The following is a 25,088-nucleotide window of genomic DNA, read 5'->3' as shown; positions in this document are numbered from 1 at the left end:
GCTAACATTCTCAAGTGGCAGTATACATACATTATATACACATGATGCATTCACTATAAGCAAATCATACAAAAATAGATTTTTTAATTGATTTATAACTTGATTGCCTCATTGACAGATGAAGTGGTCTGTATCATACCAGTTCTTTGAAATTTTTGTAACTTACTTTATGATCTAGTATGTGGTTAAATTTTATAAATGTTCTATTTGTTTAAAAAGGATATGTATTGAGAAGCGGATGTAGCTCAAGTGATTGGGCTTCCATCTATGCCTCCTGGTGCAGGCAAGCTGGCCCGTGCTGTGGAAAGCCGATGGCCCAAGCTGTGGAGCTGGTACAGCAAGATGACACAACAAAGGGAGACACAGAGGAGAGACAGTGAGAGACACAGCAGACCAGGGTGCTGAGGTGCTTAGAGTGCCTCTCTCCCAAGTCAGAAGGTCCTGGGATCGATTCCCAGTGCCTCCTAAAGAGAAGACGAGACGAGAAGAAGAGCAGACACAGAAGAATGCGCGGTGAATGGACACAGAGCAGACAGCGAGTGCAGGCAGCAAGGGGAGAGCGGTACAAAAAATAATCCCTACAGAAAATTGAGTGACTGTTTTCTCTTTTCTCCCAAGGATGATACAAAGCTGGTATGATTTTAGATATACAGGAGATAATGCATTCATTATATGTAATGAGTAGAAAGAAAAACATGATGAACTACTTAAAGATTCTTATAAAAGACTTAGAATTTTATATGCACATGTCTACCAATGTAACCTATTTTTCAGAGGACAGGTATCTTTTTTTAAGATTTATTTATTTATTTATTTCCCTCTGCCCCCGTTGTCTGCTCTCTGTGTCCATTTGTTGTGTGTCCTTCTGTGACCGCTTCTATCCTTATCAGTGGCACTGGGAATCTGTGTTTCTTTTTGTTGTGTCAGCTCTTCATGTGTGTGGCGCCATTCCTGGGCAGGCTGCACTTTCTTTCGCCCTGGGCGGCTCTCCTTACAGGATGCACTCCTTGCGCTTGGGGCTCCCCTAAGCAGGGGACACCCCTGCGTGGCACGGCACTCCTTGTGCGCATCAGCACTGCGCATGGGCCAGCTCCACACGGGTCAAGGAGGCCCAGGGTTTGAACCGCGGACCTCCTATGTGGTAGGCGGATGCCCTATCCATTGGGCCAAGTCCACTTCCCAACAAGTATCTTTTTAATAGCTGTGGTTTGATTTACTGTATTTTAAATACAGTGAGGTTTTAACAAACATACAGCTTTATTATTGACATATAATTCACCAATCATAATTCACCCATTTAAAATATACAGTTTAGTATTTTTAGTAGGTTCACATTATTGTGCAATCATTACTACAGTCTAATTTTAGGACATTTTTATAACACCCCAAGAAATCCTGTATCCGTTAGCAGTCACTTCCCGTTAACACACCCCCATCCCCCATCTAGGCAACCACTAGTATACTTTCTGTCATAGATTTATCTATTATGGACATTTCATATAAATGGAATCAAACAATATATAGTGTTTTTTGTCTGGCTTCTTACACTTTGCATAATGTCTTCAAGGTTTATCCTTGTTGCAGCGTGAATTAGCACTTCCATCTTTTTTATGACAATGATATTGCATTGTATGGATATACCACATGCTGTTTATCCATTTATCAGTTGATAGACATTTGGGTTCTTTCCACTTTTTAGCTGTGAGTAATGCTGCTGTGAATATTATTGTATAATTTTTTTGTGTAGATTTATTTCCATTCAATGAGGTGTTTTACCGATCTTCAAAAGAAATACCACCGTTGTAAAAAGGCATACAACTCATATCAGTACCCTTTCTTTTGTAATTCGTTGTGAGATTGAGAATTTTTTTAAAAAATTATTTATCCTCCCCCTTGCTGTCTGCTCTCTGTGTCCATTTGTTTTGTTTTGTTTTTTAATTTTTATTTTGTATTTTTTAATCTCCCTTTCCCCCTCCAATCCCTGTTGTCTGCTCTGTGTCCATTCATTGTGTGTTCTTTTGTGTCTGCTCCTATTCTTGTCAGCAGCATGGGAATCTGTGTCTCTTTTTGTTGCATCATCTTGTTGTGTCAATTCTCCATGTGTGCGGCGCCACTCATGGGCAAGCTGGACTTCCTTTTGCGCTGGGCGGCTCTGCACTCCTTGAGCGTGGGGCTCCCCTAGGCGGGGACACCCCTGCGTGGCAGGGCACTCCTTGCGCACATCAGCACTGTGCGTGGGCCAGCTCCACACGGGTCAGGGAGGCCTGGGGTTTGAACTGTGGACCTCCCATGTGGTAGGTGGACGCCCTATCCGTTGGGCTAAGTCCACTTCCCCCCTCAAGATTCTTAAAGACTTAGAAATTTAAGTCTAAAAGACTTAGAATTTTGTATGCATATCTACAAAAGTTACACACCTGCTTTCTGCCAATATCCCATATTGGCCAGAGCTTAGTTACTTGGCCACACCCAGCTATGATGTGACTGGCAAATGTGGTCTTTATTCCGAGTGGTTGTCTGCCCAGGTAGAAAAGTTCTATTGTGAAAGACAAAAGAACACATGATTGGGAGACCCCTTGGCAGACAATCTGCTTATACTTGGTTTTTATAATGATATTTTCTCATCTTTCACCTTCTTTTAAAATATCATAGTTGTGTTCTTAAAAAAAAAACTTCATTCCTACAAAAAGACTTGCTTTAAGTGGGAAAGGGAATTAGGATATAGTATTTGAAGTTCACAACAACAAAGTTATTTTAATGCAAGAATCTTAATACTGAAGTTAAAAAAATTCTAAATAGATAAAAAACCTAAGCACAATTAAATAAATCTAAAATTAATTTATTTTTAGCCTTTATTCCGGGATAATGGCTTTTCTTTTCTTATTACTACTGCACTGTCATTATGAGGGATGTTTATATTGCTTAATAGTCATATTACCATGTAGTAACTGTCCTCAGTTGTTACTTTCCTGTAATATATATTCACTCATGTGGTGGTATTTTGTCGTTTTAGAGGTTGGGAAGGAATGGTATGCTGGGTTTTTGTTGTTTTGTTATTGGAGGTAGTAGTAGCTGTGTTTTTTCCCTTTTGATTCCTAATTTTGATTGTGGTTAGTACATTGAGTGAAGTACAGGAAATATCTGTTAGACTTGAAGTATTATTCCTCACGCTGTTGTCTTTGCTATTTTAGGATAGGAATTTGTTGTTCTTTTTTTTCCCTCAAGTGAAACTCAGGAAAGAAATGGAGTTTTCTGTAATGATATTGGAGATTTAGGTATCTTTAGGAGGGGAAAATAGAGACACAAATTATACGAAAAGAGAAATCATGCTTCACCAGCCAAGCCTAAACATCAGTGTACGGATGTATACAAAATTACAAGTCATGTATAAGAATCCTTAAGCAGGTCATCATATTTCTTTATTTCTTCTCAGCTCTTTGATTTTAAGCACTTTCTTGCCTGCTTAAGGGTATCAGCTCTTGTACTACTGCAATGCCATGGACTGCTTTCTTTTACAAATTATAAAGTTGCAAGATCATTTATTAACAATTAGCATTTATTCTTTTGATGAGGCTGCATTGAGGGTCGTGAGGAATTTTTATTGAATCTTTGAAATAGTGACCACCAGCTAATTATTTTAAATTTTGTCACGGTAAAACAGGAACCACGGTAGCAGCTGGCTGTCTCTTTTGAATGTCTGAGCCAGGGTGGACAGTGATGGGTTTAGGAACTCCCTTTTCCTTCCCACTGCTGCTTCTAGTGGCTTTACTTTCTTCTCCCACTTCCTCCTCCTGCTTTTCCCCCAGTAATCTGTCCCTTGGTCACTCTTGCCAGACCTGATCCCCCTGAATTCCACCTCCTTGCCCTCAGGCTGTTTGCTGGAATAGCCATCACCTCTTCATTTACAGCTTCTCCTTCTCTTCCCCACCAACCCACCCAGCCGAAAAATGTCCAAAAAAATTTTCCCTTTATACTGTTTTATCCAAAACATACTTCATTTATTTAAGATTTATTTTTTATTTATCCCACCCCCACCCCCCCGTTGTCTGCTCTCTGTGTCCATTCACTGTGTGCTCTTCTGTGACCACTTCTGTCCTTATCAGCAGCACCAGGAATCTGTGTTTCTTTTTATTGCATCATCTTGTGTCAGCTCTCCATGTGTGCAGTGCCATTCTTGGGCAGGCTGCACTTTCTTTTGCGCTGGGTGGCTCTCCTTATGGGGCGCCCTCCTTGTGTGTGGGGCTCCCCTACGCGGGGGACACCCCCGCGTGGCAGGGCACTCCTTGAGCGCATCAGCATTGTGCGTGGGCCAGCTCCACACGGGTCAGGGAGGCCCGGGGTTTGAACTGCAGACCTCCCATGTGGTAGGCGGACGCCCTAACCATTGGGCCAAGTCCGCTTCCCTCCAAAACATACTTTAATCTTTAGTCTTTTCTATTTGTCATCTCTATTTCTGGCTTTTGTTTTTGTGTGGTAGGTTCAAAGTGAGAAAAGAAAAGGTGTAAGGAGTGGGGAAAGCGAATCAGCCCAGAAGAGAACGTATATATCCTCTTGATCTCTCTTTTAACCCCCTCTTTTTGGAATCCTGTTGTTTCTTCCTGAGGTTGATGTGTTCTTCCATCCCATGAAGTATTTTGAGGATATTTTCCTTAGAAACTTAAAAAAGCTGTAGAGGTTAAGTGATGGTACTGCAAATCTTTCATTCAACAAGTATTTATTGATACTGTTGGTGATGATCAATAAATACCTGTTAGCCTAGGTCCCATCATCAGTACTTCCTTCCACCCACCTTTCCTATCAAACCCTAACTCTTAAGTCATTCAGGCCATCAGCCTTCTCCCTGGGACTGCTGGAGAAAACCACAAAGCTGTGGAAATTGGTGCCACTAAATGTTCTGTCCTCCTATCTCCTTCCACTCTCAGCACTGCCTGGCACTCTACATTGCTTTAGTTAAGTCATTCTGCCATTTGAATAGTAAATATCATTGAGGAATTACTGTGTTAGGAACTGAGAACTCTGCGTGTTTTGTTCCTTTTAATCCTCACAGCAACATATAGGTGCTGTTACCTTCATTTTACCTTTGAAGTTAGAGAGGTTAAACTGTAAATTTCAGCTTTACAACCAGGTAACAAATGGGCAGAACTGGGACTACAGTCTAGGTACAGTTTAAGAGCACGTGTGCCTCCCGTTCTTCAGACAACTCCAGATATACCTTTGCTAAAGCCCTCCCCGCTTTCCCTCTCAGCGCAGAGCCTTAGAGAGGCAGTCGTGCTTAAGAAAGCTGCTCTGGAGCCCACCGTCCATCTGGTTTGAAGCTGGCGCAAGTCGCTTAATCTCAGCATGTCCCATTTCCTCATCTGAAAATTGGACTAATAGTAATAATACCACCCCGTAGGACTGTTTTGAGTATTGAGTTAATACATGTGAGTGCTTAGATGAATGAAGCCTGGCATGAAATAAACACTGAATGAATATAGAGGGGAAAACACCAAAAATCCTTTTCTTTGTGTTCTATGCCCAAAGAAATTTAGAGGCCATTAAACCAGATTTCCACCTTCTAGCCTCCCTTCTTAACTCCCTCAACATCTACACACCTACCTCCCTTCTTAGAGGAAGAGGTATCCTTAAAGTGCTGCAATGCTTCCACCCTTTTATACGTCCTCACAAACACAGACAATGATAATATTTGTTCAACGTGCTGGGGTCAAGTTTGCCTACTTGAGAGGTGACTGGCCCAGGGTCTCTGGCTGCCCCAAGCTCTACCAGACTTCCCCAAGTGCGGAGGCTGTTTGAATGTTTCCACACTCATACAGTACCCGCAGATCATAGATCAGGGATACATTCCCAACCGGTGAGGTAGCCCATGCCCACGGCTCTGGATCCTGTTCGCTCCCATCTTCTCAGGGACTTCAGGCTTCATCAGTTACTTTGTTTCTTTGCTATATTTGATCCTGTTACACTCCTACTTACAGATCTTCAATGACTTTGTCTTTCATTTATAATAAAATCCTACATTCCTTCAGATGGTCTCCAGGGCCCTGCATGATTCTACGCTTCAGCTACCTCTCCAGCCTCATCTCACACCACTAGCCACGCTGGCTCTGAGCCGTGCCCGTCACCAGACCCGTCCCACTCAAGGACCTGAGCAGAGACGTGTCTTCTGCTTCAGCATGCCCCTGCAGGCTCCCTGTCCCCGTCCCTAGCTGTCTGCTACTCCTTTTTCACTTTCAAAATATTTACACTTACTCATTTTTTCAGTTCTCAGCTTAAACATGACTTCCTCAGAGCATCCTTTCACAGCTGCCCAGCCTAGGTCAGGTTCAAGGCTTGCACCCCCCGCCTGTAGGCTTGCGTTGAGTGGTGGAGAATGATACTCTCTAGCCATCTTGGTGAAGTCTCTGTCATAAGCTTTCTCAGCCCCCTGGAGAATTCTTTGTAGCTCTTCTCAAACTTGTAATTAAATCATTAATTATGTAGTTGATTTTTGCTCTCTATGCTGGCAGATACTCTAAATTACATGACTATGAGTACATGGGGACCATGTCTATTTGTTTTCTCCTTTATTCCTAAAGTAGTGCTTTGCATGTAGTAAATTCTTAGTATTTGCAGTTCAATCAGTATTTCAATCTCTTCCTAATAGCTTTTCCCATATAAATTTGTCCATCTTTTAAAAAAACTCACCTTCCTGACTCTGTAGCCTTCCGTAGTTACAGCCCCATTGTTTGTTCCCTTTAAAAACAAAATATATGGAAAGAAAAAATCTGGTGCTCTGACTTCACCTCTTATTCATTCTCCAGTACTCTGAATAATGTCTTCTTTCTTCCCTGTTCCTTTAAAACTGTTCTTAACGTGGGCCAATTCCTGCAGGTATTTTCGATACTTTTTTTACATTTCTGATAGTGTGCGTTATCACTATACTTCTCCTTCTTGCTTTTCCTCTCCCTCCTTTCTCCCCATTCTCTCTGGTCTCTCGCTATGACTCAGCATCTTCTCTTTTTTCTCTGCCCATTTTTTAAAGGTTAGTTTCCCCCAGGATTCCTTTTCTGGCCCTCTTTTCTCACACTGCATTCCTTCTGGGTGAAATCATTCACACCCCTGGCTTCAGCTACCACCTCCTACACTAGTGATTCCTGAAATCTATATATTCATCCCAGAGCTTATCTTCCTTGTGGGCTTTTTGTTTTGTTTTGTTTTTTTAATTATAGGGACAGTTGTGGCTCAAGCAGATGAGAACCTGCTTCCCACATGGAAGGTTCTGGGCTCCATCTTTGGTGCCTCCTAAAAAATAAATAATTAAAAGCAAACAAATGGGAAAAAAAAAAATAAAGAAACTCAACTCAGGGGCAAACCCAGGGGAGCTGATGTGGCTCAGTGGTTGAATGCTGGCTTCCCACATACGAGGTCCCAGGTTCAATTCCCAGCCCTGGTTCATATATAAATAAATACTGTAGGTTTATAGAAAAATCATGCAGACAGTACAGAGTTCCCTTGTAACCCCCTGCCCTCACAAACAGTTTCCCTATTATTAACATTTTATGTTAGTGCGGTACCTTTGTTACAACTGATGGAATAATATTATACTAACTACTAATTCTAGCCCTTGGTTTACATTAGGCTTTTGTGTGGTGCAGTTCTTCGGGTCTTTTTTTTTTTTCTTTCCTAATTTTTATTCTGATGACTTATATACAATTTAATTTTCTCATGTTATCCACTTCCATTCATACAATTCAGTGGTGTTAACTACATTTACAATGTTGTGCCACTGTCACCACTGTCCATTACCAAAACTTTTTCATGCCCTTAAACAGAAACTGTACCAATTAATCGTTAACTTCCCTTTCCCCATTCCTACCCACCCGGCCCCTGGTAACCCTCAATCTAGTTTCCGACTTAATGAATTTTCATATTCTAGTTGTTTCTTCTCCATGAGAGCATACAATATTTGTCCTTTTGTGTCTGGCTTACTTGTCTCAACATGGTGTCCTCAGGGTTTATCTATGCTGTAGAATAGAACAGAACTGCGTGCCTTTTTTCTTGACTTGCCACATCTAACAGTGCCAGACACGTGGTGAGCATTCCTGAAATACTGACGGGAAAACAGCCCTCGAGCTCATTGGATCTGCATTCTGCAGATGAGGACATCGAGGCCCAGAGGCCTGGTGGCTTGCCCTTGATCAGAGAGCTAGTTTGTAGCAAAACAGGGAGGAAAGCCTAAGTATCCTGACTGTAAATCTGTGCCAAACACATAAAGATGGTCTGTTTTCTGCCTCATTGGAAAGGCCCTTTCCACTCTGACCTAATTGAGCTGCTTATTTTGTAATCCACAAGCCTGGCAGCCACAGTGTTCTCTCCTCACTGCTGGTTTTCCCCATGCAGCTTTCGTTTCCAGAGCAGTATGAATTGGCTGTCAGTAAAATTTTTCATTTCTTGAAATTTTTCAGTTTGTTTTTGAACTTGCAAGAGGACATGCTTGGCTTTTGACAAATCGTTAATTTTATCTAGACCACTGGTAAAAGAATGTCTGCAAATGTACAGATCCAGTGATTGGTGTGGGTGATAATACTTACTGCCTGGTTTTTAAAAATATTCTGAAGGATGCCAGAATAGAGGCAGAATAGCTATACCTAGCTATTATCGCTAGAAAAAATAAATACTTCTAACCTTTCCTGTTTTCTAATTTTCTGAGAATAATTAAAGATGAAAGTCAGGCAAAAGAAGAAGCCATAGAGAAAATTAACTTTTTCACCTGATCTATTTGGGGGTAGTTTTTTCCTAGGTATTTGCAGTTTTGGCCTAAATTAAAATGACAACAGCCTTAGTTTGAGGTGTGCAATCCTGTTATGTGCATACTAGCACTATTTTATTTACATACATTTTAACCAATCTCTGCTCATTTCTGGTTTAGATAGCAGATTTTTTCTGTGATGTCAATTTTCTTTTCTTTTTTCTTTTTTTAAAGATTTATTTTTTTAATTTATTTAATTCCCCTCTCCTCCCCTGGTTGTCTGTTTTCTGTGTCTTTTTGCTGCGTCTTGTTTCTCTGTCCGCTTCTGTTGTCGTCAGCGGCACGGGAAGTGTGGGCGGCGCCATTCCTGGGCAGGCTGCGCTTTCTTTCACGCTGGGCGGCTTTCCTTACGGGGCGCACTCCTTGTGCGTGGGGCTCCCCTATGCAGGGGACACCCCTGTATAGCTCGGCACTCCTTGCGCGCATCAGCACTGCGCATGGGCCAGCTCCACACGGGTCAAGGAGGCCCGAGGCTTGAACCGTGGACCTCCCATGTGGTAGACGGACGCCCTAACCACTGGGCCAAAGTCCGTTTCCCTGTGATGTCAATTTTCACTCCTTTACATGACTTTTTCCTTGTTAGACTGTCGGCACTTAAGCCACTAACATTGTTGGCTCTTACTGTTATGAATCTAGCACCACAATGTGTCTTTATAGGCCTTAATCCACTCTCCTGCACCTGCCTCTTTTCATAAGAAATCCTACCAACCCGGAATTTTCTAAGCAATTTTTTAAAAGACAAAGCTAGTTATTATTATTATTTTTTAAAGAGGTACTAGAATTGAACTCAGGACCTCATACATGGGAAGTAGGTGCTTAAACCACTGAGCTATGCCTGCTCCCCAAAGGTTTTTTTTTTTTTGTATTTGCAAAGGGTGGGAATGGAGCTGAAGTAGGATCAATGAAAATCAACTAAAACTTGTTAAGTATATACTCTGTGTTAGAGACTTTTACATTAAAGCTCATCATAAGTGCTCAAGGTAGGAATTACGCCAGTTTTACCTGTTATGAAAGTGAGCCCCAGAGTTGTTAAGTAACTATTCAAGTAACAACTCAGTAGTGGACTCAGGATCCAAACCCAGGTCTGCCTCATGCTTGCTAGAACACCATGATTTTTCTACTGACTGAATCATACTGCTCCTTTTAAAGAGCCAGATAATCAGAATAGCAATTTCTTCTTTGCTGAAATAGTTTTTCTGAATTGTCAAATGAACATGCTTTTTACATTACATGGATTAGTTTAACCAATTGCTGATGATGTAGGCAGACTTACATTTCAGTTTCTCAGTTTTAAGTGGTTTACTTTGTTGCTTTTTATTTGTTTGAACTTGCTTGGTGCCTTAGGTGAAATACCATCTGTGAGAAGTCATATATATTTGACCTAGAAAACAGAACTGTTCAGCCAAAACTATTCTGTGATTTGAGTTTTAGAAGAAAACACTCATGCTTAAGTTCTTGACATGGAAAATGTCTGATTATTGTCTAGAGGAGGTGAGATGACATCTACTGGGAATGGAAATCTGAATGTTCAAAGGTTGATTTCCTTGAAAATCTTTGGAAGGATTAGCAAGGTTGAGTTAGAAGAAGAGAAGACTGTAGCTTTTATAGGTTGGCAGTTGAAGACTTCTAGAAACACTAGTTTTTCCCCAAAAGAAGAATTAGATAAAATAAAAATTCTCACTAAAGGAAAAAAAAAAATTCATCTTCTTTCAACAGATTGAAAGATTTTAGCAGATTTATTTCTAGCTAAACTGTGAAAGTTATATCTTTTTAACTCTCTTTTCAATTTAAGATTCAGTCCACCTACATGCAGAAAGGGGTTACAGAAAGCCTTAAAAATAATTCAAGATTTTTGATTCTTTGGCGTCATCTTGACCTTTCAGTTCCAAAACGGCAAGAGATACAGGTAGAGAAAGACAAAGCCAAAACACCCTGTGGTTGGTTTAAGGGATAAGTCCGTTGTTTTGTGGAGCCATGAGCCTTTGTTTTGTGTGTTTGTGAGCCTTTATATATCACCCCTGGAATGAGGGTGTTTGGAGGATTAGTGACTGCTGCATGCAATTCATTGAATAGAATTTTCATTATAAGAAGATCATGATAAAATTTAATAATAAAAATATAAAAAATAAAATAAAAAATAAACATAATACATTTCCTTTGTCTTCTAGCCAGTGTCTCCCGGATATGATCCAAACTGACTGCCTTTTTCATTTTGCTTTATGATCGACTTCATTTACATTCTCAGCTATAGTTTTGGCTCTTTCTCTTATGTGAGTTTATTTACATCCCTTATGTATGAAAAACCATTTCCATAGTCCTAATCCTCATCGCTAGTCGTAGCCAAAACGTATCACCTTCCTGGTCTAAAATTTACATGCAGAGGGTAGAATAGCTTGATCAAATACAGGTATAGATTTGAAGGTGATGATTCTTTCAGACTTTCTCTTCTTGAGCTCTCTTTCCTTTGTAATTACTCTTTAACAAAACTGAAAGGTCATGTTCTCCTTTAAATATTTTTAACAGCAGTTGGACACAACTTCTGCAATTGGCTGTGTTCACCCAAGGTTCTTTTCAGGAGATGGGAAGAATTTTTAATGCCTCTGGAAAGTCATCTGTATTTTGGAGCGAGTCATAAAAATTGAACGATAGGTTAGTTTTATCCTTTTATTACATCTCATTTGGGGGTCACCTGCAAATAAGTAACAATGGATAACTAAAGTAAGAAAAGGCTAGAGACCCAGACTCTGGTCTAGTTATATGTTCTTAAGCAAGGCATTTATCTTTTCAAGACTCATTTTCTTTTCTGTCATCAAGATAATGCCTTTTCTTTCTATTGAAGAGGACTTTCAGGCAAGTCAAATGAATCGATGTCAGAATGTTTTGAAAAGTCAGAGTGATGGTTTTGTTTTGTAGAGTCATTTAATGAGGAGGGAACTGAAATGATGACCCGTGAATTAAACTGCAGCCCTAAAGTTCAAGTGATTCCATGTTGAGGCATAAAACATGGTGTCCTCCCTTTGTCCAGTCCTGCAAGAGGAGCAGTAAGTCCAGGTCAGGGTTTGAATTTGCAGCATTTCTATCCTGCTATTGCTCCAAGCATGCCCCTCTCTTCCACATTTGGGGATTTGATAAACTTTCTTCATGCTCAAATTCTGTCTCTCGACTGTCATCTTTCAAGACCTAAAAGAAGAACAACTTCTGTGGAGTCTTCCCAAAGTTTCTGAAGCAGAATTAATTGCTTCTCTCAGAAATCAGTATAGGTTAGGATTTAAGAGCAGAGGCTCTGGATCCACGTCTGCCTGAGCTCCAATGCTGATTACAGCACTTACAGTGTGTGACTGTGGGCACGTTGCTTAAACTTCTGTGCCTCAGTATCCTCCCTTGTAAAATGGGAATGATGATAATATCACCTCATAGGGCTGTTGTGAGGCTCGAGGAACAGAGACTGAAACATAGTAAGGCCTCCATAAGTGTTAGTTTATTTATTCATTCATGTTTAATATTATAATTATTTTATTCCAATTATTTCTTTTATGCTCCCATAGCACTTGTCACTTTTAATGTATATATTTGTTTAGAGTGGGAACTTCTTGAAGGCAGAAACACTGTTTTATTCATCTTTGCTTAATTCTGTATGTCAGCCATTAGGTACTCAAAAAACTATTTCTTTGGTCTTCCCAAGTCTCCCTCGCTATCGCCACCCTTGAATGGATAGGTATGTCTTTGAGGCAGAGCTGTAGGGGCACATACCTTTTTATTTCCATTGGAGCGGAAGGGGTTTAAGCCTGGAGCTGTAGTGCTTGTTTTCTGTCTGTCAAGATTGTTCCCTTTGGTAAATGTTATACATATGCCTTGGTAACCCTCTAGAACTTCCCAAACCCTGTGTTTATTTAGCACCCACTTACTCAGACTGCTGTGCAAAATCATATTTGAAAATTACTTAGTATTGCCTTACTTCCTGGTGAGATAATAATCCTAAAGCAACTACCAAACCTGGCCATGTCCATACAGGGCCAGTTCATAGCAGTGTAAAACCAATAAACCACTAAGTGAGCACCCATCATTAGGAGTTTATGTTTTATGTATATGTGTGTGTGTGTGTGTGTGTGTGTATATGTGAGTATATATATATGTGTGTGTGTGGGGGGGTATATATATAAATTTTTTCATATTTATATCATATTTACCCACTCCATAAAGTGTTCCCTCTCCTCCCTCAGACAGTGATAATGGTGCTTCCCTCTGTGCTTCACGTTGCATTTGGGGCACATCTTTCTCATGACACTTAATTGTGGACTATTGTAATGTTGTTTGCATCTGTCTTCTTCCCAGAATTGTTGCCTGTGCTTACCCTGCCTGGCCCACAGTAGGCTTGTAGTAAATGTTTGTTGATAATGGTACTTGCTATAGCCTAGACCCCATACTAAATATTTTAACCACAGTAAAAACCCTGCAAGCTAAATATTATTCTTCCCCATTTCACAGACATGGAAACTGAGACTTATCAAGAGTTTAAGTAAAACTTGTCTAGAGTTGTATGGCCAGGAAGTGGTAAGGCTGGGCTGCAAATGTGGTTCTGTCTAGCTCAAACAACCACAGCACAGGACTGCCTCATCCGTGTAAATTACTTGAATGGCTGACTATCTCCCCGTCATCTTTTGGCCTTTAAGATAGGTTGGACATTCTTTGTTTCTCTCTCCTGTCTCCTTCTTGTTCTCTGTCAATCTGCTTGAAGATGATTTGTAGGCTCCCTGTGCCAAGCTGCTTTCACTGATCCCAGGTAGAGAGAGAAGTTGGGGACATATCTCTCTTCCTCTCCATCCTGCATGTGCATCTTTCCTTTGCGTGGTATTGACTAGTCAAGATTTTGGTAGTGCTGGTACAACTAGACAGTTCCAGGCCATGTGGGCCCCAGGCTGCTCAGGGCTTGTCTCCTGGTCGTTTGGGCCAGTATCTTACAAGGCTAGGCCAATTACTGCAGACCCCTGGAAACGGCTACTCTTCTGAATGTACACATGGGTGGAGAAATATATTACTTTAGTGGGTGGGGAAGGCTTATCCGCCCTTTATTTGTTTAATTCCCAGAAAACTTGAACAACAGGTTTAACTTAGACCTATGCCATTTTAATGCAAATTTTATACAGGTATGGTTATGGCACTCCTTTTTGTTTCATATGCCAGATGGCAAAAACCAGTTCTGAGTAAGCTGGCCTGTGGTGTGACTTAGCGTCTGTGAGCTCTGGAGGTTCGGTGCTCTCCCTTGAGACCTAAACCGAGACAGCATTCTCCCCCTACTCTCTTGTACCCTCTCACGTTAAGTCAGCAGAACCATCCAGCACATTTCAGACGTGGTTTTTCAGTGCCGCAATTTCCAAACTTGCCTGATATTTAAGACTCATTGGGAGGTGCTTGCTAAAAATACAGATACCCGAGTCTTAATCCAGACCTAGTGAATCAGAATCTCCATGGGAGGGGCCTGAGTGTATTTTTACAAGTTTCTCAGGTGATTCTTAAAAATTGAGCAAGTTTGGGGAACATGGTTTGGGTGCAGCAAAAACTGCTTAACCATAGGTGGTGAGAATGTTTTAAGGGCACAGACCGTGGGTGGACAATTACAGAAATGTGGAGTAACACATTCTCCCTGCCCTCCTGTCCACCTTGGTCTCTGGCTGAGGGATACATATATATCTGGCATGGAGCCCCTTTGGCTTTCTGTGCTCTATGATTTATATACCGTTCCTCTCTTCAAGCAGTGTGCCTTTATCACCACCTTTGAAGTCTAGCTGTCAAGTGTCAGTAAATTCTGGTTCACTAAATTCTCCCTGGCCCTTTCCACTGCTGCTGACAACCTCTTTTTCTACAGTTGCTAGTTTTTCACTCAAATACATGTCTCTTTGATTTATTGTCCTCACAATGCCTCCAGTGCCTTTTGTGCCAGGCTGTGGGTGGGTTACAGAGACAAGACAGTCCCTGCCTGCAAATGCACAGTCTAGTCGGGAGACAGCGGTGTAAACAAATAATTAAATTATCAGTGCTGTGCTAAGTGTAATCAGAAATGTGTGTGGAGTTGTAGGAACACAGAGGAAGTGACTAACAAATGTGGCAAGTCATCACAGAGGAGGTGACTTTTGAACAGGATCTTGTAATCAGAGAAGAGAAGGCCGCGCTTAAGTTATTGAATGGTCCACAAAGTCCTCACCTTCTCATTGCAATTCAGTTTCTCCTATGTCTCTTCAGTTTCTTTGATTATTTATAGATCTGTCTAATTGGCATGACTGAAGTAGGCTTTCTTAAGTAGATGTCTTTCAAAACCTGAGATGGTTTTCGATTAGTGTCCAGAATGTCTAACAGTTTGTCCCGTGATCATTTACTAACAGTGAATGTTGGAGACTCTAAGCCCTTTGAAAGCTGCAAGAAGAAGTGGTCTTTGTGCCTTTCGGGGAGGGAGTGGGGTTGTGTAGGTGTGTGGACGAGATGGGGCACCTGGTGAGTGGGGAATGGAAAAAGAGAATGCTCCATTATTTCTTCGGTAATACAATACTTAACTTCCTGTTTTCAGTTTCCTTGGCTGTTCTACTGTCTTAGTTGTGCGTATTGGTTGAGCTTACCTAGACTCCTGAGTTTCCTAGTTTGAAAAGGTTTGGTTTTTATTTCAAAAAACACACTGTAGGCTTCTCTGTGTCAATAGCGAAATAGAGATGAAGGGCCATTTGTGATTAAATTTGTATAGTCCTATGAGTAGTCATGATCGAAGTTTTAACATAATAGGTTCTTGAAAAATATATACGTTCATTATAGGAAAATTAGAAAATATAGGCAAGCAAAAAGCAGGAAGAGGGGAGCTTAAAACAGTCCATTATCTTGTAAGCCATATATAACTGCTGTTACTAGTTTGGCATAGGAACACCCAGATTTTTTTCTGTGTGTACACGTGTGTGTAAAATATTGTTATTCCAAAAATCAAGTTATACTCTGTAAACTCTTTTGTATCTTGCTTTTTCTTTTACTGTTATATATCGTGACCATCTTATGTTAGCAGTATACATCTACAGAAGAAGAAATACATTCATTCTTAATGAAAAAATCATTTTTGAGATTATGCATAGTTTTTTCTTAAACCAAACTGTTAAAAGTGCATAAATAAAATAAAAATCATCCATAATCCCATCCTCCAAGGAAAAACATTTACTTGCTATATATCCTTCTAGAGTTTATATGTATGTATATAAACACACGTATATTATACATGTATACATATGCACATACATGAACACAAACATTATTTTTTACAAATATATATCACATTATACCGACTGTTTGACAGCTTGCCTTTTACACTTACATATTATAGACATCTCCCTGTGCCAGTGTATTTGGAATAGCTGCGTATTATTCCATTATATTGGTCAGGGTTTCTCAGACTCAGGACTATTGACATTTTGGGCTGGATAATTCTCTGCTGGGGGGCTGTCCTGTGCATTGCAGGGTGTTGAGCAGCGTCCCTGACCTCTGTTCCCTAGATGCTAGCAGCACCTCCTCCTGCAGTGTGACAACCAGAAATGTCTCCAGACATTGCCAAATGTCCCTTGGAGGGCAAAATGGCCCCAGGTTGGATGCCACTAATATAGATGGCTTATAATGGAATCATTTAGATTGCCTCTGATTTTTTCACTACAAAGAATAGGGCAGAGAATATCCTTATACTGATTTTTGTGCACCTGTGCAAATACTGTCATGGAATAAATTCTTGGACGTGCAAATTGCCGAATCAAAATTTGGATAGAAATGGACACATTACTCCAGAAAGATTGTGTCAGTTTATTTTTTTATCCATAATACCAAATCTTTATCTCTTTCCTGAGTTCTGGATCCCTGTCCAACTTTTTTTTTTTTTTTATTTTAAAGATTTATTTATTTATTTAACTACCCCCCTCCCCTGGTTGTCTGTTCTTGGTGTCTATTTGCTGCGTCTTGTTTCTTTGTCCGCTTCTGTTGTCGTCAGCGGCACGGGAAGTGTGTGCGGCGCCATTCCTGGGCAGGCTGCTCTTTCTTTTCACGCTGGGCGACTCTCCTCACGGGCGCACTCCTTGCGCGTGGGGCTCCCCCACGCGGGGGACACCCTTGCGTGGCACGGCACTCCTTGCGCGCATCAGCGCTGCACATGGCCAGCTCCACACGGGTCAAGGAGGCCCGGGGTTTGAACCGCGGACCTCCCATATGGTAGACGGACGCCCTAACCACTGGGCCAAAGTCCGTTTCCCCCTGTCCAACTTTTGATGAGGTACTAATCTCATCTCTTCTTCACTCGCACCAAATATGCACCTCTCGTTAGGTTTTTCTGGCAAAGATTGCCACAACCACCCACCTGGTTGTTCAAATCAGAATCCTTTTTCTCCACGCCACGTCCAACCAGTCAGCAAATCCTACCCAGTCTTCCTCCCTCCCTGGTCTCTATTCATTTAGTTCTTTTTCAACGTGCTCCCCCTCCCCCCCCCAAGTCTTTAATTCAGGCCACTACCAGCTCTTGCCCAAATCCCTGCAGTAGCACTGGGGAAACAGCTAGTTTCTCTGGCTTCTAGTCTTGGTCCTTATAAGCGTTTTACTCAGGAAAAGTGAACTTGCTGCAGTGCAGATCTGCGAGTGTTACTTCTCCGCTGAAGGCCTTTAGTGAGCCTTGCTAACCTTTCCAGCCCAAATACGATCAGTTGGATGTAAGGCTAACAAGCAACTCACAGACCTTCCCCCTTAATTTCAAATTTCTTTGTTCATCAATATATTATTAAGTGCTTCTTTAATAAGTAAATGTTTAAAAATTTGAACTTTGTAAGTTTTTAAATTAAATTTTGACTTTTTTTCCCTTCTGTTTTATGCATTGGATATTATGTAAGGCTTCAATTTAAGTAAAGAGTTTCTCTAATAATTTTTTTTTTTTTTGGTAAACAGTGCTCTACCATGTTACCTCACCACATAACTTATTCCCCCAGCTTTGAAGTCCTCATTCTCCCTTGAACGTGCTCTTGTTCCTCTGCATTTTCTTTTCTTTTTAATCCTGCTTTCTGCTCATCCATTTGCTACCTTTTCATTTAGAACCTAGCCCATTTCTCACCACTTCCCACTCAGTTTCTCTATCTAGTATTTTTGGCGTGTACTTTTGATTAACCTTGTAGAAAAGACAAAATATGTATGGAAATAATACAAACCAGTGAACCTAGTGGAGAGGATATGGGAATTCTGGCTGCAAGTTCCAGCATAAGCGTTAGGTTACAGAAGGGCCTTTGAAATATCCAGTCCTAGTGCCTGAAACTTCTCTTCTTTACTAGATTTTTAATTTTATGTGGTTTTATTTAGCAGTATAATTGACCTCCAAGTCAGTTGTACTCATGGTCAAGCTGAAACTTTGGAGAGAATATCACTGTCTACCAGCCTTTTAGTGTTTCAGTTTGGGACATCTTAAATGCCAAAAAAATGACTAGGAGTGGCTAGGAAGTTGGGAAATTTTTTGTCATGGTATGCAGTATATTGCTATGCTAGATTAGTTAGTACAGAGACAAGCTCTACAATTTTCCACAAGAAGTCAGCTCCAAGCCAATAGGAAATCACATATAGCAAATTCCTTGGCAAAGATTCGTGCATATATTCCCCCCCCCCCCTGCCCACTTTATGTGTGGTCGTTCTGAATGCTTTGTAATTAATTTTATTTTTACAGTAGATGACCCCAGAGTAAGAGTAATGCATAACCAATTTCTGTTTCTTGCCGTTTTAGGGGACATCACACAGAAGGGATATGAAAAGAAAAGGTCCAAACTCCTTTCTCCTTACATCCCGCAGATACAAGGTAGGCAACGAGAAATGGTTTTAGCTTTTTCAGTACTTTTTTACACCAGAGAGATTCTACCTTACAAGAGATCTATCTTTTGTTTGCGCCTGTGTTTTCCTCTTTTCACGTCGGGGGGAGGGGGGGGGGCGGGCGGGGAGAAAAACGGAAGGAAAAAAAAGGAGGGAATGAATGAATCTGAATTGTGCCTCTGCTGTGGGCAAGGCACTTAAAAAATACCCAAATCATTAAATCATGTATGGTAGATTTGGGGTGATGGTATGTGAAAGGCTGTGCATACACCAAGATGATTTAAGGGCAGAAAATGCGAGGCCATGGAAAAACTGCCTCTTTTTTTTTATGCCTGAGCATGGACTGTGATGGAGAGGAGCACGGGAGCAAAGATTAGGAGGAAGGACAGATTCAGAATTGCAAGGCAACTCATAGATTGCGGTACTTGAGGATTTAGGGTGAGAATCCTACTAAATAAACTTCTAAATTTATTTATTCATAGCCTGACTTATTCCTTCTATAAGAGACTGGCATGCTATTTTATATCAGCAAGTCCTGAGTCACTTTATTGCTTGATTCCAAAGAAGTTGCTGCAGCCTTTGCTTCTAGGCCAGGCTATCTCTAAGTCATCATATTTTCAAAGTTACTCAGATTCCAGGATTTCCTTTGATAGTCTGTTTCTTCTTTGATTACCTTTACTAGAAGGAATTTTTCCTAATCTCTGATTTCCCCCCTGCAAACAAAGTCTGTCTCCACAAGCCTATCCTTTGTGGAGCTTATAGGTTTTATTCCTGGATTATAAATACCACAAGGACTTTGTATACCCCACAGTTCTAATATTAAGCTTTACACATGGCATATAGTCTGTAAATATTTGTTGAATGAATGATAGAATACATAAATGATAATGGTGGTATACCAGAATATTTCACTGAGGACCTTGGTTTATTTCCTAAATTATTCTTAGGAATTCTTCCCTACAAAACAAACAAACAACAACAAAAATGTAGGCCAATGCAGTGATAGCCATTTTAAAATATCTTAACTAACAGATGGATGTGGAAAAGAATTGAGAGAGAAAAGGTAGAAATTGGGCCAAAGACAACTAATTTTGAAAAGCCAGCGTTTGCTGAGCAAGTCATGACAGAGCGACTGCTTAATTGTGGCTCTAGCCCATACCTCTGAAGGTCCAAAAATTTACTTTAGTCGTGTTATGCTGAAGCATGAGATCCTGAGAAAATAACACAGTAAGAAATTTAACTGAACAAAGGATCATGATCTGTGTTATATGTTGTCAGGCTCTGCCTTTTATCTGTTATCAGCCTACTTAGGAACCAAAGTATGTTAAAAAAAAAACTGAGTGTGTTAATTTACTATTATGAGAAGTCCCCAAGACAGTCTTAAGTCTGTGTGATCAGCACATTCTTGTCCGTTGGGCAGGCCTACATGGGGAGCCAAATTGTAAGTAGACGGTTGCTTAGTAAGTATGCAGTTGACAAATCAGACATTTAATAGCAGGGGGCCAAAAGAATGCAATATCTCCATCTCACAATAGGGAGGCTATTTCACGGGGCAAGTAGAAGCCATTTAATGGCAGTTCCTTCAAGTTCCTCTGTGCCCGTCCATGTTTGCCTCCTCTCAGGTTAAAGGACATCTCACCTGTCTTAAGGACATCTCACCTCCCCTTCAGAACCTTTATGCTGTCATATATAGTGGCACACAGGCAGGGCAGTGGGAATGGTTTGCTTTTTATTATCATCGCGAGCAGCAATTCCAAACACTGTCAGCAATAAAATACTCTTCCTGCTGAGACATACAGCTCCACTGCCCCCTCGGTATGCCACTACCACCATCAGTTCCTTGTCTTACTGTGTAGTCCCTCTCCTCTGAACCAGATCCTTCCCCTTAGCAGTTGATCCTGCTCCGTGCTGTCCTATTTGAAAAACAAAAGCAAAACAAACAAACCGCTCCATTTACTTGTCAGCCACCTCCATCCCCACCCTTTCTACCTCTCTTTTATAATCACACTGCTCAGAAGATCTGCCTATACTTGCTCTCTCTATTTCCTCAACTCTCGCTCACTTCTCAACCCGTTCTAGTCCCTCCTGTGGCTATTGATGTCTCAGGAGTGTCCAGCACTTTCCTTCCGGAAGCCCTCTCCTCATTTTCTTCCTCCTCTTTTGTTGCCGCTCTTAATCATGCCCACCCTCTTCTGTTAAAAGTTGGAGATATTAAGGCAAGGTCCCATGCCCTCTTGACTTCTCACTCCGTGTCAATATTTGTCGAATTTGAGCCTGTATCAGAATCACTGGAGGGGCATGTTAGTACACGCTGCTGGGCCCAGGGTGGGATCTGGGGACTGTTCAGCTCCCAGGTAAAGCTGAAGTTGCTGGTCCAGGGACCGCACCTTGAGGGCCAGTGTCCTGTCTCCCTAGGTTATTTCAGTCATATCTGTCTTTAATTATCATTTTAAATGCAGATAACTCCCAAATATGTATCCTCAACCCAGATCTCTCCTGAACTGCGGATCCTTAGATCCACCTGCTCATTTAAGAGCTCTGCTTACATACCTTAAAGGCATCTCTAGTTCAGCATGCCTAAAGTTGAAATTATGACTTCTGCACATCACTCCTACTCCTCCCACCATCGCTCCCCTGCCCCTGTGTGCATACACACAATAAAAAATAAAAAACAAACCAACAGAAAACGCAACTACATCCAACATTCTCCTCTGCTTCTCTTCTCGTTTTCCTCTTCTGGGTAAATATAACTCGCATCCATAAGCCCAATGAGTTAGAGACTTAGAAGTTGTCCTCGACATCCCCTTTTCCTTCATTCCCCATATCTTGTCTTTCTCCAGGTCCTTTCACTTCTCTCTCTCTTCTTGAGCCAGTTTTGCTAAGTTTAAATTTTCCAGGAAACTGTCTATTTTGTAGACGTTTTCAAGTTATACACAATGTTCCTGCTTTTTTAAAAAAATTAATGTATATATCCATCCATCCATCCATCCATCCATCCATCCATCCATCCTCTTTTCCCCTCCCCCTCCCCACACTGCTGTTTTTGCTGTCTGTGTCCATTCACTGTGTGGTCTTCTGTATCTATTTCTCTTTTTGTCTTCTCTTCTTATCTTTCTCCTCTAGAATTCACCGGGATTTGATCCTGGGGACCTCTGATGTGGAGAGAAGTTCCCTGTCAGTTGTACCACCTCAGTTCCTGGTCTCTGCTGCGCTTTACCTTGGCTCTCCCCTTGATCTCTCTCTCATTGCGTCATCATATTGCTGCGTGACTCGCTTGCGTGGGCGCTGACTCACCGCGTGAGCACTCACACAGCACTCGGCTTGCCACGTGGGCACTTGCGTGGGCACACAGCTCGCCACGCAGGCCCTCATGTGGGCACTCGGCTCACCACACGGGCACTCAGCTCACCGTGTGGGCACTTGACTTGCCGCACAGGCACCCACACGGGCACTGGCTCACCACACAGGCACGCTTTCTCTTCTTCTTTTTCACCAGGAGGCCCCAGGGATCGAACCAGGTCCTCCCATATGGTGGGCAGAGGCCTTATCACTTGAGCCACATCTGCTTCCTACAATGTTCTCTTTATTTTTAAATATTTGCTTTGTTTATATTGTTTACTAGTATCTCTTCTTTTTTTTTTTTTTAATTGATCAGTCTTCCTCCACGTTTGTCTTTTCAGCGAACAAACATTTGGTTTTGTTGACTATTGTTTTCTGCTCCTATATTATTTCTTTTCTTATACTCTTTTTCATTTACTTTTTTGGGTAATTTTACTCAATTTCCTGAGTTGGGTGCTTAGATTTTCTATATTCTTTGCTAATTAAGTGTTTCTTAATTTCACTATGGTAGACCGCATGCCCATATAAAACAGAGTCTTTGGTATATGGTTAAGACATGCTTTATAGCCTACTGTAACTCTTCTATTTGAGCCTGGAATTGTTGAGTGATGATTCTACCAATTCTAATAGAAGAGTATTGAAAAACCTTGTATTATGACAGTGGATTTGTTGACTTTCCTCAGCATTCTGTCAATTTTTTCCTTATATGTTTTAAGGCTATGTTCCTTGATACGCACAAATTAGATTACTGTATCTTTTTTGTGAATTGTTTCTTTTATTATGAATAATTGTCTTTGTCCTGACAGTGTTTTTTATCCTAAGGCCTTTCAAAAAACTTGGAAATTATTAGGCATCTTACTTTTACTCCCAAATAACCCAAAGACCTTAGAATGCTTTAACATTGATCACCACCACTCCCTATCTTATATTTTAGTACTACCTTGTTTATATAGCCCCAATTATCAATTATTGCTGTTACTATGCATTTAACAGTACTTAATGTCCATTTCTTTGTTCACTCTTCCTTCTTACATTTCATGTCTTCCTGTGAGTTCAATTCCTTTCTTCCTAAAATACATCCACTAGTAGTTACATACTCTAGTAAGGGTCTGATAGTATAAATTCTCTCAGTCAGTGTTTCACTTTCTTTGCCCACCTTTGTTCTTTAATATATGTGTTTTCCAATAAGGAAGTAATAGGATAGAATCTATACTATATAGAGTCTATAGTAAAAGAAGGTATTACCCCCTTGGCATATTTATTCCATATGTCTTTTTAGGTTTTTTAAAGATTTATTTTATTTATTTATTTCTCCTCACCCCCTTGGCATTTGCACCTGCTGTGTCTGTTCATCTTCCTTGTTTTTCTAGGAAGCACTGGGGACTGAACCCAGGACCTCTGATGCGGGAGGGAGGCACCCAATCTTTTGAGCCACTTCCACTCCGTCTGTTGTGTGTCTCATTATGTTTTCCTCCTTGTGTCTCTTGTTGCATCAGCTTGCCATGCCTGCCCATTGCATCAGCTTGCTGTCTTGCTTGTCTACTTTAGGAAGCACCAGGAACCAAACCTGGGACCTCCCATGTGGTAGGCAGGAGCTCAATTGCTTGAGCCATGTCTGCTTCCCTCCCATATACTTTTGTATATTTTGATGAAGACATTTAGTTTGAAATTTTTTAAGACATTTGAGTGCAAATTTAAATTTTAATAAATTATATTTAAGTTTGATCCAGAATTAAATGAAATGAAAATTTAAGATTTCTGGAAAGAGCTCCTATTTCTTACTTCTAGAGGGATTCAGCTTCTTCTAAATTCTTTGTATTGCCTTGCTAGATTTCATTCATTCTAGTTGCTAGATGCTTCATTGTGAAGGTGGCTACTTGAATGTATGGTATAGAAATAATATTATCTACTAATCTCTCTTGAAATGAAAAAATTAATGCTGTAATATTGTGTACCTAGAACAACTATGTGTTTGTGCTCTGAAAATTAAGAAATAGGTTAACAATCATTTCTTTTATCCATCCTATCAGTAAATGGTGTCTAAGGTAAATATTGTGTTCTGGATATGATACCTGCCCACATTTTATCACTTTATCAAAGTTGCTGATTGTCAACATTAGTATGTTTATCTTTATTACAAAAAAAAAATCTTAATCAGAATACTATATTCTTAATGTTTATCTACATATTTAGATTTTATAAAAATTCAGTGAATGATTTTCTGCATGTAATTGATTTGGATTTATCTTTGGGTTGTATATGTATGTTAGGTTTCTTTTCTCAAATGTGACATAAGTTTTCAAAATATGGTTTCAGAAAAAAAATCACAATGTAACAAGGAGAATGGGGAAATATGGAAGATAACCCAAAGTTGAAGAAAATACTTATAAATTAGTAGAAATTGAGTAAGGTCAGTTTTGGTTAATACTAAGCATAGCTTAATTCAGTACTTTCTCAGAGATTAGGTTCTAAAGTCATATTGTTTATGGCAAAAATTCTCTTGAAAATGACTTAAATCTCCCATCTTTGAAACTGGTCATTGTTTCTTTAGTTAAACAAAAAACAAACTTCATCTGGTATTTAAGGGCTGTAATGTATGAAAAAATACTTATCTTTATAAAGATTAAAATCATACTCAGAACCTCAAGATGTTCCCACTGTATTGGGAGGTATGGGAGAAGTAAGAGTACAGCAGATGCAGAGAACTTGTAACATTGCTGTGAAGGCAGTGGCCACCAGAGGTTCTGAGGGGAGGGAGAGGGAAGAAAAGGTATAACATGAGGCATTTTTCGAACATTGGAATTGTTCTGCATGACGTTGCAACGACAGATACAGGCTATTATATACTGTCAAAATCTATAAAATGTGTGCAGTGCAAAGTGTAAACTGTAATGTAAACTACAGACCATGGTGAGTAGCCAAGCTTCAACATGTGTTCATCAATTGTAATAGCTAATGAAAGATGTTGCTAATGGGGAAAAATGGGGGAGGGAGAGAGTGTGGGTTATATGGGAATCCCCTATATTTTCAATGTACTGTTTATGTAATCTAAAGCTTCTTTAAAAATAAAGTATTTGCATTTTTTTTTTTAATGTGCAGCGCCTGCACATCGCTCCTGTCA

At 40.5% G+C, this 25,088-nt stretch overlaps 1 protein-coding gene across 3 annotated transcripts in view; it reads left to right on the top strand.

Moving 5' to 3' along the window:
- The window catches only part of DIP2B (disco interacting protein 2 homolog B), a 237,318-nt gene that overhangs the window by 87,734 nt on the left and 124,496 nt on the right, over positions 1-25,088 (top strand). For all 3 annotated transcript variants that reach the window (XM_004453665.5, XM_004453664.4, XM_023587444.2), the window contains exon 2: positions 18,546-18,617. In XM_004453665.5, coding sequence (XP_004453722.1) covers positions 18,546-18,617 — 72 coding nt within the window. The remainder of the gene's footprint in view (positions 1-18,545; positions 18,618-25,088) is intronic.

The sequence above is a fragment of the Dasypus novemcinctus genome, chromosome 12 (genome assembly GCF_030445035.2).
Source record: "Dasypus novemcinctus isolate mDasNov1 chromosome 12, mDasNov1.1.hap2, whole genome shotgun sequence".
Lineage (NCBI taxonomy): Eukaryota > Metazoa > Chordata > Mammalia > Cingulata > Dasypodidae > Dasypus > Dasypus novemcinctus.
Note: the sequence above shows the minus strand (reverse complement) of the source record. Positions and strands in the feature narration are given on the sequence as shown.